The sequence below is a fragment of the Barbatula barbatula genome (genome assembly GCF_947034865.1).
Source record: "Barbatula barbatula genome assembly, chromosome: 15".
NCBI classification, from domain to species: domain Eukaryota; kingdom Metazoa; phylum Chordata; class Actinopteri; order Cypriniformes; family Nemacheilidae; genus Barbatula; species Barbatula barbatula.
The window spans coordinates 14,656,032-14,674,415 of record NC_136778.1 but is presented as its reverse complement, the minus strand read 5'-3'; the positions used below and the strand labels follow the sequence as shown (position 1 = coordinate 14,674,415).

General features: G+C 41.6%; 1 protein-coding gene across 1 annotated transcript in view; it reads right to left on the bottom strand.

Moving 5' to 3' along the window:
- The window catches only part of cdh2 (cadherin 2, type 1, N-cadherin (neuronal)), a 37,489-nt gene extending 22,927 nt beyond the window's left edge, over positions 1 to 14,562 (bottom strand). The window contains exons 1-2 of the mRNA XM_079474738.1: positions 14,201 to 14,562; positions 11,436 to 11,541 (exon numbers count right to left, since the gene is read on the bottom strand). Coding sequence (XP_079330864.1) covers positions 11,436 to 11,541; positions 14,201 to 14,248 — 154 coding nt within the window. The 5' untranslated portion in view covers positions 14,249 to 14,562. The remainder of the gene's footprint in view (positions 1 to 11,435; positions 11,542 to 14,200) is intronic.
- Between the last annotated feature and the right edge of the window lie 3,822 nt (positions 14,563 to 18,384).

Sequence of the window (18,384 nt, the reverse complement as noted above, 5' to 3'; positions counted from 1 at the left end):
TCTTTAAGAGTGCTTCTTACGTTTTGGTCTCTTCATCTGATATGCCGTATCGTACCGCGAGGGCGATAAAACCACATCTGATGGCGCTGTGTCAATAAAGGTGCAGTCCCGCAAACAAAAAACAAAAAAGACGCTGGAAGAATTCATAGAGCTAGTGTAACACAAAACCCCAAACACTGTAGAGAATCACGTTAGTATTTGACCCCGAGGGGATGATATTCTGTAACATTTCTTGCAGAAAATCTGCATAGCGACCTCAATAAACACTCTTGAAACAAATACGATGCAAAATGAATTGTGAACGAACCACTTTTGCTACTACACCGACGTACTCTTCACACACTTCAGTGTGGTGAGGGGTAGAGAATTGTGGATATTGATTTATTCTCCAGCAGAAATCTATAACCTCCTGTTTGTAACAGATGCCCATTAGATCCTGCAGTACAGGAAGAAACATCCTTATTGTGGCCCCATAGTGTTTTGTCAGCAGTGGGTGTGTGAGGAAGTGAAGTACCTGTCCTCAGGTGTGACACCGATATGCGTGCACCGTGTGAAACGTGATTCCGTTGAGACTGCGGAGGTTTCAAATACACCCATCCGCACATAAATCGCGAAATGAGCATCGGCTTTCCTTACCCACTCTTCTCTGTGAGATATTCAATACTCCACCATTTTACAAAAGCACCGTGAGAGACGGCGAGAGAAAGAGTATACCTGCAGTGAACTACGGCAAATTGAGTTTCACGCAGACAGGAAAGAGACAAAGTAATGGTCGCACCGAGGTGTTGTTTGAAATACTGGGTCACGACTACATTACCCATAATGCATCAGGATGGCAGACTGGAGTGTAATGAGATTTGTACAGGCGCTGACCCAAATAACCAAGCCCGCAGTGTGTGCGCCTGAGCGATTTGTCTTTGCGAATACAGGAAGGCAAATCTCAGGAATAAAGTTACACGTGTGTTTGGTTTAGAGGACTTGTGGGCATCTTTAAACTGCTGTGAGCAAAGTACTGATTCCATTTTGTTCCTGTTGTAATTTATGTCTGTCAGCATAAGTATGTCAGTCTGTGTGTGTGTTCGTGTGTGAACAGTGACAGCTGGGGAGACAGTGGGATACAGTATTGCGGACAAGGACGGACTTAGTACTTTGATATGTGTGCGAGTACAAGGGGGCATGCGTACATTTCTGTGTGAGTGTCAGGATTATCACCAACTGAGCAGAAGAAAAATAAGCAAGAGATGTATTTCAAAATTCTCGAATTTCATAACTATGCGCAGATGTAACACGCTCGCGAACTATCAAACATGCATGCGCTTTTGATTTGTAGTAGAAGCTGGAGATGTCTCCGGCTGTGCGGTGACGTTTGCGTCTCGCTCTTTACGAGCAAGTTTTCTGTTGACTCAGGAACAATACTCCCTGCACGACGGCGTTCAGCCAAATGGGACGAATTAGGCCAGGTTGCCTAGCGCCACGCTGGTCGCCCCTGACAACCCCAAGGCCTCCGGCTCGGGAGCAAAAGGGAAGGGTTTTTGAAAAGCCAAGGAATAGAGTTTCATTCGGCCGCATGCTCTCGCAAAACACCTCCCCCCAAGCTTGCGAAACAATATCGGCCATGTCAAATCAATCGGCAACGCCCAAGGACATCAATATGGGGCCAATAAATCTCGCTGGAGGGAAGACCACTCTCTCACCTCTCCGGCCATATGGGAAATGCTGTAATAGCGGTCGCAATGGTCCTCTACCACGGACCTGCGTGCTTAGGCATTTTAAAGAGCGCTGCTGCGCATGGGCGGTACCGCGATAAAACGAGGAATTCACACAAGTAATAGAGTATCCTGGCAATAAAAGAGCGAAAGGTGATAGTGAAATAAAAGTGGGGCTTGGAAGAGGGGAGACAGAGAATGCAACAAAAGACACAAAGGCGCTCTCCTTTGAGGAACGGCTGTGTAAAAACGGCTAGAGTGTACGCTAGTAAACGGTGCTTCAAAGCCGTGTGAAACAATGTAACACAAAGACGGGTATATCTGGGACGATGAGACATGAGGAGAGAGACACACACTGAGAATAGACAGACAGACTGAGATGATGTCACTCTTTTAGATCTTGAGATGGCACCTCAATGAGCATTAAAGGAATAGTTCACCATCAAAATGAAATTCTGTCGTCATTTACATGCCCTCTTGTCATTCAAACGTTCTCCGGCTTTCTCTGGCAGATATTTTGAAAAAAGTGTGTATCAGAAAACTGTTGGTCCCTATTGACTTTGGTTTCGTCTCCATAAAATTTAAGTCAATGGGAACCAACGATTTTTGGTTGCCAAACAATTTTTCTAAATATCTTTTGTGTTTTTCAGAAGAAAATAACACAGGATCTAAATGACAGTAATGAGATTAAATTGATAAATGATGATTTTCGTTTTTAAGGTGAACAATTCTTTAAATAATTTTGCCATTCTGTTGTGAATGAATATTTTACCCGAGAATTAAAATTATATTATTATTAATTGTTTTTTTTTATCTTTACTAAATCACAAAATGATATGTTTGCAAAACAAGTTTTTTCAACCCAAACCAAGGTTTAACGATAGTAATGTGTGGTATCTATGTTGTTTTATTCGACAATTTAGATTAATACCATGGTTAAACCATGGTTATAATAGTGAGACCATAGCAAACTTGTGGTTACTATGTTTTAACTATGTTGCTATTGTTAAACCGTGGATCACTATTGTGATAGACATCAGTTGACAGTGATTTATAATGCAAAAAGAAACACCATAAAAGTGACTTTCAAAGTAAAATGACAGCCTTGTGTAATGAACAAATGTAATATTTAAGTAATTATTTACTCAAATTCTCTTATTATTATTATTATTATTATTATTATTATTATAAGTAATGCTCAAACAGCAGCCACAAAGCAGGTTAAGCATAAACCTTTGATGTGTCATGTGCACTACTTTTATGATGCTTTTGACATTCACCAAGTCACCATCTACTTCCATTGAAAGGCTGTCTGGACATCCTGCCTCACAACATTTGTCTTTAAGGGAAGAAATAAATACAATACAGGAGCGAGTAAATGATGAAATATTCTTATTTTGGTAACCTATCCCTTTAAGCGTGAGAAGAGAAATCACATGAGCCGGTCCAATTATCACCTCCCGCACCCACTGACTCCTGCACCAGCTAATGTCCTTTCTCATTAAACACCAGAGAAATCATTTTTAATAGCCATCGTCTTCCTCTCCTGTTGTGTACGTGCTGAAAAAAAACGACCCGTATAAGGCACAGCTGCGATCCATTGTCCTGTATTAAGGTCATGCTGGCTTTACCCCAATCCAAATATATCCCTCCATCTTACGGGAAAAGGCAAGAATTCCACTTCACACTCTCCCCTCGCTTAGCTGCTGACACACCCAAATAGGCAAGTGAGCTGATAGCAGATGCAGAGGTGTGAAGGGAAGGAAAATGAGGGGAAGTGGGTAATAATAAACAACAAGAGGAGAGCATTCATTCAGATACTGCAGTAACCTAAAACAAACCGGAGCTGGACGCAAGCCGGTCCAGCTGTCTCTTCTCTAACGCAGACTATCTTAACTCCTGTAAAGACACACACACACGTTTCTATAGCTTATCTAAATGAGGACATACCACAGTTATCTATGTTTTTTTTTGTTTTGGAGCCGATGATATGCTCTACCCCTTGAGGGTAACCCTCACACAAACCTTTTGCCATTTTTTATATGTCCATTAAAGGGAGAGTTCACCCGAAAATACAAATGATGTCATCATGTTTTGTCATACAAAACCTACATATTACTTTTTTGAAGAAGATATTTTGTGAAATGTCTCAGTGGTAATGTTTCCTTACAATGTAAGTCAATGGGGCCTTACCAACATTCTTCAAAATATCTTCTTTTGTGTTCTGCAGTAGTAAAAACGTCATAAAGGTTCGGAATGACATTAGGGCAAACTATCACTTTAAAACACTATTAAAGTGTCTTCATGAACCAACAAAACATCACCCGCACACATGACGTTTTATATAAAGTGAATTAGAATAAGACCATAACATACCCTTTATACAGAAAGTTTGTTTTTAAAGATTTTTTTTTATTATATTCATAAATCATTTACAATTGAAAATCCCCAGACAGATTTACCCAACTTGTGGGTGCGCTGTCGTGCCCAAACTACAGTTAAGTGAACCCCCAGACACACACACAAAAGGAAAAAATGACGCATTGGTCTGAGACATGCCGGTCTTGGCTTATCCTGATTGTTGAGGGGGATGGAGGGGTGTACTTACAGCTGTCAACCATTGGGTCTTGATGGCATAATAAATCCATACATACAGACACACATATGTGCTAACAGGAAATGCATTGTTTTGGTCAGACGCCATTAGGACCAGATTACCCCTCATACCCCATTATCGAATAAACGGCCTTCAGATCTGAATACCTCCCACGTCATAATACCTACAACTGTAACCCTTTATGGATAAAGATTAGAATAACACAAATACCAGACAGATTAGGGGTGAGGGGGAGGGTGTTTTTCGGATGGGTGGCGAGACAGAGGCATGAAAGAGCGGTGCGGTTGGCGACGTCTGCCGGAATGTGCGTTTATGCGCGTGAGTGTGTATGTGAACTGTTGACATGTTCATGTCTGCGGTAGTCGTCCACGCCACAAGCCAAGGCAACATAAACACTAATAAAGCATTTAGAGAGCCACAGACAGACATTCTAAACCATCCACGCTACGAGCGTGTGTCCCATATCTTTCCTCTGCAGGATGGAATAAGGAGAGATTTGGCAGAGCATGAAATAGACAGGGGCCACAGTAGCGCCTCTATACACGGGCGCTCGAAACGAGCTGCTCTATTCACAGTGCTGTTTTAGCATGGTGGTGTTTTGTTTGTGAATACGGTGAATCATTGTGATGGTACTGATGACATCATAATTGCCTTTCTATGTAACTGCGCCGCCGTGCTAACAGGATTTGGGAATGATTCACGAATTCACAACCACCATCCAGAATAAAAAAGAAAGCCAAATCTCCTTCCAGTAATTTGTTTCCAACATTTCATTCTCATGGTCTATTTTGTGTTTGTCGGTTGCCTCAACCACTAGTGGACCAACTGGTTTTAGTCCATTCAGGCTTGTTTTGCTTTAACCCGACCAAACACATCTGAACTAGGGCTGTCACGATTTCATATTTTCACTTAGGGGTGACTATACCAATATACCAGCATTGGCATATATTGTGATATGGTGATATTAAAAACCATTAATATTGATGATGTGGTAATATTATCCGTGTAATAATATTGTAAATGATTTAGTACATGTTTGAAAGAGTGATAATATTTACAAACTCCTACATTTGTTTTCTGATTGTAATTCATTGGTAAAATAAATATTTTTTTAAATACAAAAAAAAACTAATTAAATATGATTTAACAATAGATATCCTTATGGTTTTCCTTATCATGTATTCGTCTGGACATGAAAATAGTGTAGTAAAAAACATATTTTGTATATCTCTTTTCACAAAACCATTATTGTGGGCAAAAGATTTCACAACAACAATATTCTCAAATATCTACAGATTTTTTATAAAGTCAAATTCACAGTCACTCAAAAACACATATAGGGAGGCGATTACATTTTAAATGGGTATTGAGTAGTACACAATATTATCATACGTGTAGCTTTTTCATGATATCATCAATTAACATGTTTTTATCATGATTGTTGCCAATACCTGTATATTGTGACACCCCTAATCTGAACACACATATAGACATACACCCTTTTTTTATTCTCTCACTATTATGATTGATGTATACTTCCAACTCTTCAATTTCCCCCGGGGCAAACGTAAAGTACTATTCTATCTTACTACCCTCTAAATACGGAAAAATCCATTATGATCCATCCATCCCTCCAACATCTTCTAAACTATTTGGCACCGTCATGTTCTCAATCTCCATTCCACTCCAAACTTTCAAGTTAGCCTTCATATCACTCCATCACCCCCGCCCCTACAAAACCCTGACTGCTGATTGAAACCAGACTTCGGTGTAGTTCAGCCACCCCCGCGTTCTCATACTGATCCAGTACGCAGTCACCCAGGCATGCACCCAACCGCAAACTCCAGGCACGTAGAGGTCAGCAGAGCTGACCAGTGTGTGTGTGGGTGAGATTGTAAGCAGTGGGCTTTTGAACCGACGGCTTAGTTCGCCGCGGTCACCCTGCCATAACACAGTAAGGGGAAAAACACAAAAACTGCCTCTTGCAGCCATTTCTTGTACATAAATGAGCCCTCATACACACAGCGAGGGTTGGCGATCTGATAAGGATCTCTTAGCCTCACCGCGAAACCTCACCGCGATTAGCATACACGCCACATAATCACCTGTTTCCTGTGGTTAAACGCTATTATTGTGTGAATTATGTCTTAAACGTCAGTGATAAATAACATACTTGAGTATAAAAACACAATCCACCCCCAATTTTTTTTTTCTCCACCGCTCTCTTCTCCCTTCCGTCCTTTGAGCCAATGCGGTCAGCACAGTGGGAAGAAATCCATCATTACTACGGAAACTAGGGCATCCCAAATGAACTTGCGTAGTGTGTTTTAAAGCAAGCGCACGAGAAAGAAAGCCATGCAGAAAATTACAGAGACAACTGAATTTTCGGGTCACCTGACCTCCAACAACAAAATAGCCTGTGAGAATAGAATCAGACAGTTGCCATGACACCAAAGCGCCCAATAATAATCCCCCGACAGTAAAAAGGGGCTTACACGTGCATGTGAGAGAGGAGAAAAAGCCTAAAAGTCTTTCGACTCCGGGTTGATTTTGCTCTGGATTCCAACACCATCAAGCTGTCTGAATTCAGCGAGCTTTGGATTTCCGTGAACCTCTTTTGTTGCTTTTGGCAATAACCAACAAACACAACCCTGGTCATTTCTGATGTCATTCTTTACTCATCTAAAAACACAGCTTGCGATTTTGTGTCTAAAAATATCCGTCTCAAGGGTTGATGTCGCATTGGATGGCTTCCACGCCTCCCCCCACAAGTGTGGAGCCCAACACCAGCTGACTAAAGAAACGTTGCGGTGCTGAGACTGAGATTTTTTACACATTTTTAACGCAACATTAACAGGTGCCCATACACACAGACATTAATGAGTAAGCAGCTGATCTCGTGGTCCACGGTAATCCTGGAATGTCTGGTACAGACCACCCAAAATGGCGTGGGCCTTTCAAACAATATTAAACTATAACCTTCAAAAGGTTTATTTTCTGTCTCCCCCAGGTTCACCACCCAAGAATAATCCTTTCTAGCTTGCTTGCTTGCTTTCTTTCTCATACGCATAAGCTCTCACACATACGCTCTGATCAATACTCTTAGGGTCTTTGTTTTGCTAGATCGATTTAGGGTAATGAAGTCCATCTGGCCAAATCCTACAGAGAGAGAGAGACTGTCAAGCACACAGAGCTTTGACCGTATGAGGATCAGAGGTTTGCGCTTTCTAAAAGTCATGTTTTACTCTCATCGCTGCTCTCTGCCTTTTTAAACAAACAATACCTTTTATGCCAGGGTTGGGTCACTTTGGTCGACTAGTCATTCCAACACTTGACTAGTCGCTTACCAAGGTCAATTAGTTCTATAGATTATTCTTAGCCTATTTTTAACAGTGGTCCTTTTATGTAAATGTATTTTACTCTCTGCGAATTTATATTTATAAAGCAGCAGTATGGAGACACGAGAGAAGAGAAAATATTTATAAAATAAGACAAAAAGAAATGATAGAAAACCGAAACATTATGAAATGTACTAGAATATGTGGTGATATATAGAAGATAGAGTATTGTTAATACATTTTCAATAAGGTTAGCAATGCTAACCGTAAAAGTCATTGTTTTTTATTAGCATGAAGATTATCAACAGAAATCCCTCTTTTAAAGCACACCATCTACGCCCATACAGATGCATAGGAATTATAAGGCTCCATCTGACATTTTTGTCATAATTATGTTATTCACAGTCAACTTATTGACTTCATGTGATGTTTTTCTTTACATTGCGTATATTATTATAAACTATAAGGTTGTCTCTACAAAGTCAAAGGGAACGCGAATATCTCAAAACCTTTTTAATATGCAGATAGAACCTCATAAATCCAAGGTGACTATATGTCTTTGGCCGCTGTGGTGTATCTACTGTTGTAGTTTGTGCATCCCACCATGTCATGTTTAGGACCCCAGCGTCCAGTTCCATTCCTCTGCATTCAACCTAGCTGATTTTGAATACAAGAACATGCAAACGCCCCCTCGTAAATGTGTCCGCTCAGGGTCAGTTAAAGTCAAACCAGCCTAATTCTACATAGGTTCCTACACAGGTCAATTTGACATATAAATAGTCAATAAGTAGTCTTCATGAAGAATTTCCATTCTGCATAACTGTCTATTATTATAAAAACCATGACAGCAAAGGCCAAACTGGCGACGCACGCCGTCAAAGGAATTCAACTTAAGTCAACGGGACAACTGCAGATTCTGATGGTAAACTAAGTAAAGAACAATCGTCCCACCCCGTCTTCACCCAGGTTTTTTCGGCATTTTTCTTTAATTAAGAATGTCACCTCATTATCACATGCATAGACACACAACAAAGCATTTGGGTGGCTGAACAAATAAGACAATAGCATGCTTGGTAATCTTTAGACAGCTCATTAGGTACTTCATATTAAATTTAAAAAACACTAAAGGGACAAACCACCAGGAGTCCCCCCCTGTTTTCACTCACTCCCCCACTTACTCTAATAAGGTCTGGATTCCCGTAACCGTTCTTTAATTCCACCTCAGTCAGCCCATTGAGGGCCAGTGAACCGCATGCTGATGACCTCGCTGCCGCACTCTGATTGGTCAATCGCTGTTACCAGCAGCCCCCCATGGGTCAGACAAAGACACTCTCTCTGTTTCCGTCACTCTCTCCCCCTCTCTTTGTTGACTCAATTGTTTTTCTGCTCTTTTCTTTGACTTGTTCTTGAAAACAGGCAGCACTGAAAGTTCTGTTTCGTTCGCTCTGATCGGAAGTGATGAAAAACAAACACCGCCTCTCGGCACGGCGTGATACAGTAATCACCTCTCAGCCGCTGCGCATTCCTCTGATCATCTGTTCTCTCTTGTTTTAAAACAGATCAAAAGAGGAGAAAAAACGAGTTCTTGTGAAAACAAGGAGGACAGAGTGAGAGAGAGAGAGACATTCGCACGTACCCGCTTGAAACGGGATCGAGTATGGCGTTTCAAGAGAGGAAAAAAGTTACAAAATGACTCGACTAGTAAAACAAGTTTGTCCTAAAACTTCAAAGTCATATCTCCTTACAGGAGAAAAATTTGAAATATATGAGAAAAGAAAAAAGCAGATGGATTGATATGTGGAAAACCAATAGCAATCTAATACATTTGTGATGATCTGTATGCATATTTATTTATTTGTCCATTAAAGAGCACGCGCGTCTTAACTGAATTTTCGTGATCACACCGTCTCTTGAGACTCAAAACTATGTTTTAATAGTTTCTCTCTTTTAAATATAGCAGTTCCTAAGTTTAATTCATGTTCCTGAATCGGCTTTAATCATTTTTCACGTGAGGTTGTTAAAAAAAAAACTTTGTATGTATTGAACATCCTTGATTAGACTTTTTACTTTATTTCCTACCCTAAATATTTTTCTATCTACTGGGAAACAAAAGCCGGCTGAGCAAAATAATGGTACCTCTCACTGATGAAAAATATTGCAATTTATTTTACTTTTATTTAACTATCTCGCCAAGCCTCAAAGGAACGGAATTCAAATTCTCAAGTAACTGTAAAGACTGCATAAACACATTCTTTTGGTCAGAATCACAGAGTCGGGTCAGCGAATCAGCGCTAACTGTACATCCCCGTGTCCCACTTGAAAAGAAAAGAGTGGGTCTGAGGGGGAGAGAGAGTGAAAGAGAGGCTGCAGGGGAGAAGGGAAAGTCTTCATCTCTAAGTCATTTGCCTAAAAAGGACGTGATGAATGAGTGTCAGGGACACAAAACATCCTCCTCATGTTTAACAAGAGACTCCCCCTGTCCCCAGTTGGGGGGGAGATGGACAAAGAGTGAAGGGGAGGAGAGAGAAGGAAGCAGAGAGAGAGAAATTGTGTTTTGCAAATTCTTATGTCCATTGGCAAAAGCCAGTGTGCGTAACAGAGTTCACATTGACTTACAACCCGGACAGGCATTCTCGACAGAGGCCTGAAATGGTAATGAAATGATAGCCGCTTTTGTGTTTGTGTGGGCAATGTGATACCGCTCACCTTTCTACTGAAAAGGACATAGGAAGTGAATGAGTGAGTCAACAGTGAGATCAAATGACCGGGCTTTCTGAGCCCAGTAACTCGGCCATCAGCAGATCATGACACATACGCGTACACAGTTGGGAAATTCATATCAGGGTGTGAAATGTCGGATCTCTGTGTGAAATTTAAAGCTGGAGGTTATCACTTATATTGTAATTGTAACAGGTCTGTGTGTGTTTGTGTGTGTTCAGTGTAATCTCACAAACAGACTCGCCTCTTCAAAGTGTTTAATCGTATATCTAGACTGCCGTCTTCCACGGGAACTCACGAATAAGCCAACAACAAAATGGAAATATAAAAATAATATTTTGGTTGAAAAAAGTCACGTAACACTTTCCAAATAGAAGAAAACCATCTATTCGCTTTCTTAAAACAAGGACAAAAATATTTTATTAAATATTATACAATATAAATTATTTTGACTGAATGAGCCGTGGTTATAATTGGTGGTTTAGTTTCGTTTATCTACTGGAAATGTAAACTTGCAGTTAAGCCCATTTTACACAGCAGCAATTAAACATGAAGCACAGATGTTGTAATGCCTCCCAAGTTTACAACCGCAGCAGAGCTGCAGATCTGCCAGTGCTCTGTGAACAGAGCCAGGCGGGATGTGATTGGCTGGATCGCTGAGTGTGATCTATGACATTGATTGACTGTATGGATACGGGCTGGTTTGATCAATGCTATTGATCGCAGGGTGGGTTTCATCTGTGTGCGAGACCGCGGCGGGGGTTGATGATTTAGCCCCCTAAAAATTTCACACAGAGACCCTTCAAAACACATTCCTCCAAAACACTGAGCCCCTTACATAAACACCCCCTGCTAAAGCAACACTAACACTTAATTCCCTCCCCCTTCGTTCTTTGACATACACACATAAAGCCTTGCCCTTCCCCCGCCCGTTTCTGACGGACACTCTCTTCGCTGGCGGAGAATCAGGACAGAAACCGCACCCTGGTAAGGCGTCGCATGTGATCAACTCAGCATTTATTTGTGAAGACGTGTACAAATAGCATCTTTGATTACCTTTGACGAGAACTTGTCCCTCGGCGATGACATCACCCACGACGTTGTACTCTTTCTCAGCGAAACCCGGCTGACACAGCATCGCCCCTGTGCCCTGGATTGCCACCTGCCAAAATAAGGAGCACCAGACAAATGAATCCCCTGATTTATGGTGATTAATAAACATCGCCCCTCAGCGCGGGCCAACATACACCCCTGCGAGAGCCAAATATCCCGAATCCCAGGAGGAATCGATGGACATAATGATCACGCTCTTTCACTATAAACGGCGGAAATGAGGCAGAACTCTGCTCAAGAACGGCATCCCGATGAGACGTCAAGAACCAGCGAGAGCATGGATAACGTGCAAAATGAACTCTTTGAATTAGCGATACTATTGTATTTCGTCAATGATTACCCACTAATTCACGGCGCATCGGCTACATTTAATAAGGTTTATTGCAGCCATATCCATTACAATTTTATGCGCTTCTGAATTATTCCACTTTTCTTGCTTTCCCAATGGACAGCAAATGGTTTACCCTCCTCCCCCCCCCCCCCCCCCCCCCGCTGTGGCACCAGGGCATCTGTTATTTTGAGGTGGGTGTAATTAGACTGATGAGGTCAGGAGGGCGAGACGTTAGAAAAGCAGAGCCGTACGGGCAACACACAACGGTGCGCGGTCTGGAGGAGCACTTATCTTATAAAAACACAAACACACACTCTCACAGCTGGTGTAGGCACTCTTCTGACACAAGTCACAAATCCCCCTTTATGGCTTACGCTTAAAACAGGCAAGCACACCTAGGAGGACAGAGCCGTTTAACGGCTACGGATAAGGACAAAGCCCCGTTCATTCCCCACCTATGCTATCAGGAAACACAGAGTCATTCCATCTTAATGCGATCTAATGGCATGCCAGAATCTGATAAAACACATGGTCTGTATCTCGGCGTGGGCAAATAGGTATACGGCTTTTAGTGTGCGCTTTTATAAGATCAAAGGTAGAGTTTCCGTCCTGGCATGCACCGTGAAACAACATCTTTGTTTTGGAAGAAGATCAGAGGAAAGAAGAAGGCGGCAGGCCTTGTTTGTTAATACAAGCACGGTCAATTTATCAAACATGTTAATTACTCGCTAGCTCTATGGATGCTGACTTGTGCCCTCCTGCGTAACAACTGATCAAACGTTCGCTCCGACAAAGATCATCATCCACCATGACAGAACAGTGGAGCTTTTTTAGCGAAGTTTGTGTTCCCATCAGTTTTCCATAGTGTTCATACCACGCTGTCTTTCCGCTGGTGTTATATCTGCAAAAGCCCCACATAAAACCGCCACTACAGGGGTGCTTTGAAAATCTGACTTTAAACTGTCCTGTCAGCAATTGCTTAGCAATATGCTGCCTCGGCACATCCATACACAGGGAATGAATCTGGATGGAGCTGCACCAGCGGCCCTGCTGACATGAAAAATCAGCGAGAAACAAACGGGAAAAGAGACGGAGGGAGCAAAGCCCGTGAAAATGGGATAAAGAGCTGGTCAGCGTGGTCTCAACGACGTCCAGGATAAAACGCAATGCGATTCGTGAGCTCGCGACCTCTGCTCGTTCAAGAATTTGAATTTTAAATGAATTGCCGCGCGCTCTCTCTCTCTCTCTCTCCGAAAGAATGCGAAGCGCAACGACCCCCACCCGAACACGGCAGCGGGCTTTAAACATGTGGAACCGTTACAACACGCACAAACAACACGAGTGGCAGTAAAACGCGACATTTATGTTACACTCAAAAAACGTGCCCTAAAATGACATTTACGAGATCGGGAGTGCTACTCTTGACCACAAATTAAAAAAATCAGACCCGTGCCAAATGGCTGCCTGCCAATTGTAAACTTTATTGGTTTGCGGATTTCAAACGTTCGGTTCCATCATCACATTATAATTTGCCAGTAATCTCTCCGCATTTTCCCAGTAATAAACTCGAGAATCCCGGATACAGAACATCAGACTGTGCTCAACGCGGTAACGTTAATTCTGCCATGTAAATAGCCATGTTCGGCCATTCCGAGGGCAGTAGACCCCAAACCCGACAACACGCCTCGTTCCCCCGCTCGCTCATTCGGGTCCCGAGTGATATTTCATATTTGGGTTACGCGCGGACCCGCTGTTCTCCGCGAGATTTCACATCCGCGCAACTACAAGCGATGCGGTCAGCATGAAGTCAGCCGAAGCCTCGCGGCCACTTCGATGAGCTGTTCGTTAACCGATTCTTGTTACGTTCGTTTCATCAGTCGCGACGGAACCGTTGTGACCTAATCACTTCCCCGAGGGCAACTTTCTGTCTCCTGCCAAAAGAAGCGAGGGCGCGTTTGAAAACCCGCATTCATCTGCGCCTGGCTCCGTTTCAGCACGGGACGGTTTAACGGGGCTGCTGGTACAATACGCGGACAGTTGTTGTGGGCTACACGATGTGAAAAAGCCAGTAGCTTCGCACGTCGAATTTGAAGGAACGTGTTGGGAACATTTGGTATGGAAACACAAGAATTACACACGGAACAGATCCGACACTCCTTGACTTCTCAATCATTAGAAACGAACAGAACACTGATAGGATTGAATTCGATCGCCCTATTTGAATACACTGAGCGCAGGCGTTTATTTGTAATAAACGCAGACAAATGATCGCATCGACTGTACGCAGAGTACCGTTAAACATGCGACAGCATCGCTACAACACAAACATCGAGCCCCTGCCCGAGCGTACAGCCTCATCCCGCACCATGAATTTTACCTGCAGAGCCGCGAGAAGCGCCAGCATCACGCCTCCCGAACGGTACATCGTGTAAATTCCGTCCTGCGTGAAGAAACCGATATAGTTGTCCGTTTTCCGTGAGGCCCGATGCGTTATAATGTTCCGTGTGGTACCAGTAGCAACGGCGGCGGCATGTAGCGACAAATTCGTTCCTCCCTCTCCCTCTCTCTCTCGCACTGATCCGTGCTGCTCACAGTCTGGTACTGACGCTCAGCTCGCTCTCCCAGTTCCACGGCAGATGACGACTCAGTGTCGCCCTCTAGCATCCATCAGCGGTACCGCCCCGGAGAAGAGGCTCCTTTTCCTTATGTCACCCCACTTCAGCCTCCGGAAGTCACTGTGAAGAAGACAAGACCCCGCCTCTTTTAGTACAACAAAAGGAAAATCTTCTTTCTTTAACCCCACCCAACCCCTTAATGGCCACTAATCGGCAGGAGGGACTGAGAATGCCTGATTCTGAAGCACGTCTTTCATCTTGGTGGGATACGTTAAAAATGTAAGAGTTGTGTTGACGCTCTCATGTTGTTTGTTGATGCACATCCAAATAAGGCATTTCAATGTAGGCTTATCGGATATAATCTCAGGAGCATCACATTTGGGAATGGTGCTTGCGTCTTGTGAATTTTAAATGAGAGTTGACAATGCAAATTGATTTTTATGACACCTGATTTAGGTATTTGGCTCAGGTGATGTCTTATTCCGCTGTTGACTCGTGGGCACGACCGTCGTGACAGGCAGTGACAGGATCCGGAATGCTGGCACTCGGAGTGCGTGTGACAGCAGCTAATGTCTACGTAACAGATGTCCTGTGCAGTCCGAGAGAGTCTCCGGTCATCAGCGCGCACCACCATCTGCTCATCATTACCGGCCGGCCGAAACACACGAGCACACACACATGCATGCACACAGATCGCCGGTCTGTCTAGGTGACGTCAGAGGTTGGCCTTGACTGAGGGAGAGGTAAGAGATAAAGAAAGACACGCTCGATACCTGAACAAAGCAGTCATCTTTGTTCCTGAAAGTAAATGTAGTTTATACAATAAATAAAAAAAAACAGTTGAAATGAGTTGGTGCCTCGGAATCATATTCGGTGTGGTATCGAATTCTCTGGTTTGATTTTTTTCCTCAGAATGTATTGTTGTCCAGTATGCTTATAGCACTGGACATGTGAAATCTCAGTGTGCTATTCCAGATAGCTGCCAAATCCTAAGCATGAACCACAACGGCCGTTTTAAGGCTTTTTAAAGTTGCCAGCTGGACCGTAGACTAAAATTAACCTTAATATTATCTTCCATCTTATTAAAATCCCAAAACCACTTAAACGGCAAGCAATTTCATCTCGCATATGTAGATACAGCACTCCTACGCTGCTAAATGCATTACATGGTCATAATAGACCATAATGGTCAGCTAACTAGCCATCGGTTCTCCTGGGAGGAAGTTTTCTTACATGAGCTTCAGACTCCCTATGGAGTTGAAATAATTTGTTATTTTCCAGAGTACATTTTCAATACCCTGAACCATATTTCAACCAGACCGTGTTTTTCATGCCCTGACTGCCCTTTGAGTCACGACTCGGGCTGAATCTCAGCATCTGCTATATGAATAAAATACAACGTGCATATTGTAGACTGTCTCTCATAGAAATGAAGAGATTTATAAGGTCTTTACACGAACCAGAAGAATTTCAAATCCAAGCATGAATGATATAGATCTAATGTGCAGGCAGGAAATTGTGGCTCATTATTAATTTATTTTAAAATGATTGGCTTTGAAAACACAAACATCTCATGAATCTGGTAAGAGATTCACTTTATACCAAGTATAGGAGGACTTTATTAGGGTCAATCCATCCATCTATTCTCTCTCTCTCTCTCTCTCTCTCTCTCTCTCTCTCTCTCTCTCTCTCTCTCTCTCTCTCTCTCTCTCTCTCTCTCTCTCTGTCTCTCTGTCTCTCTGTCTCTCTGTCTCTCTCTCTCTCTCTCTCTCTCTCTCTCTGTCTCTGTCTCTCTGTACCTCTCTCTTTTTATCTCTTTTTATCTCTCTCTCTCTCTCTCTCTCTCTCTCTCTCTCTCTCTCTCGCTGTCTGTCTGTCTATCTATCAATCTAGATCTAGATCTATCTAGATAGTTCCCACAGGGAGGTAAGTTATGAGTAAGCTCAGATTCAGTTTCCTGTGTATCTCATTAGCATGCAACTGTGTTTCTATTGAGTTTTTCAGAGGCGCTGCATGCTATATATGCATGTGTGAGTGTGTGTGTGTGCCGAGCTAAGTGAGGTCACATTCCCACACACTTCACTTCAGAGTCTAACAGTCAACATTCTAAATCTGTTCCTTTCCCAATTAAAGCATCTAGCATCTTGTTTCTTCATTCTTAGCTCTGCTTTATTCAGAGGTTCACATAAGACCTTGAAGAAAACGAGAAAAGACAATCCATTTCGATAGGTTTCTGACAATCTTCTTAGTCACAGTCAAAACAAAGTGTCAAACCGTATCCACTGTAAAGACAAAAAAAGTCCACTGGGAAGAGTTCAGATCTAAATGTCAACTGTCTCTGCCACAGCAGGTTTATATGTATGAGATCAGCAGAAATGTACTTACATTGCTCCGTCTCTTTCAATATGCCACTCTTCATAACCTTTATTTGTCAACCATCATCTTACAAGCCCATATAGCATGCAACCCTGTACACGCCATTATGCATCTTTGTGTCGTTGTGTATTTAATACAAAGTGGATTATGTTTACTATTACTGTCTACTTACGTTAATGCAATATAGGTCTGCCACATCCAGTTTGTAAAAAGGAACATTTGCAGGCAATAACATAAAAAATATGTTTTTTTTTAAAAAAGCACTGTTAAAAAGTAAAGGTTTAAGGGTCTGCTGCCTAGGATAACCTTTCCTTTATTGAGGAACTTTCATTAAGATTTGAATTGCTTTTAGGTTTACGTATATACAGTGTACACTTTTGTATTGATCAATGACGTATAACGACAACTTAACACGTGCGACCAATAATATCAATAATTTATCACATTTTTGTGACTGAAAAATTAATCTCTGACGCCGTATGAATGGTATTTTTTAAACATTTATATCAGTTGCGATTTTCTGGAAAAATAAGTTTGTTCATTTTTTTACTTTAAGACGACAAAATAACATAACATTAAAATAAATTTATTACAAAATGAAACAAATTTGCTTTCATTTTGACTGTTTCTTTATGAAGTTTAACATGCTAGATAAGTAAATCGCATTAATTTTCTTTACCATCGTAAATATTTTTACACATTTATACATTTCAGTATAATAACAAGATGCAGGCATAACACTGAGCTAATAAGTGTTAATAAAATGAGTCGTCCAAAACTTCAGAAGTGAGCATTTGATTGTTTTTGTATTTTAGGACTATAATACTAATACTATTTACTTGAGCTAAATAAACACTAAAACATAGATGCTACATGATAAGAGTAAATATTACCACAATATCTAGCACCATAGAATTGTACAAGATCTATAAATGGTCGGGGCAAAACAAAAATGTGTTTGCTACTTACCAAAACTCAAAGAAAGGCAAATCCTTCTTTCTAAACACTTCAAATACTAAAGATAAACAAGTTAAGCATGTCAAGGAAATGAATTAATTTGAAAGAAATCAGAGTTTGAGAGTTTTTTAACACTAAACAAACGTTGAAACAAAATGCAACCAACAAAATATTTATAAGCGAACAAACATTTTAATGATTTAATTATACATTTAAAATTAAAATACGAAACCAGAAGTGCTTCTGGACCAGTGTTTAAATATGTTTGCAAAGAAATCTTTATATGCACACACACACACATACAAAATTATATTTGGTTCTCATAATTTTCCTTGTTCTAGGGTGTTTAGGTGATAAATGAACAAGATGTTCAAGAATTCACAGTAATATTGAGGTGGCTGTCAAAACTTGCAGTATGCCACATTTGAAAACAGCACCATTTTCAACAGAGAAACTGTTCACGTCATGAGGTGTCCTTGTAGCGCTACGATTTTACTGTTAAGCTCAACATAAAAGGTGGTAAAACAGCACTGTGCTGTATTTAAATGAAGCCATTGTTATTCTTTTTGCCCGAATGCCCCTCCTTTCTATGTAAATGACCCTTTTTCACAAA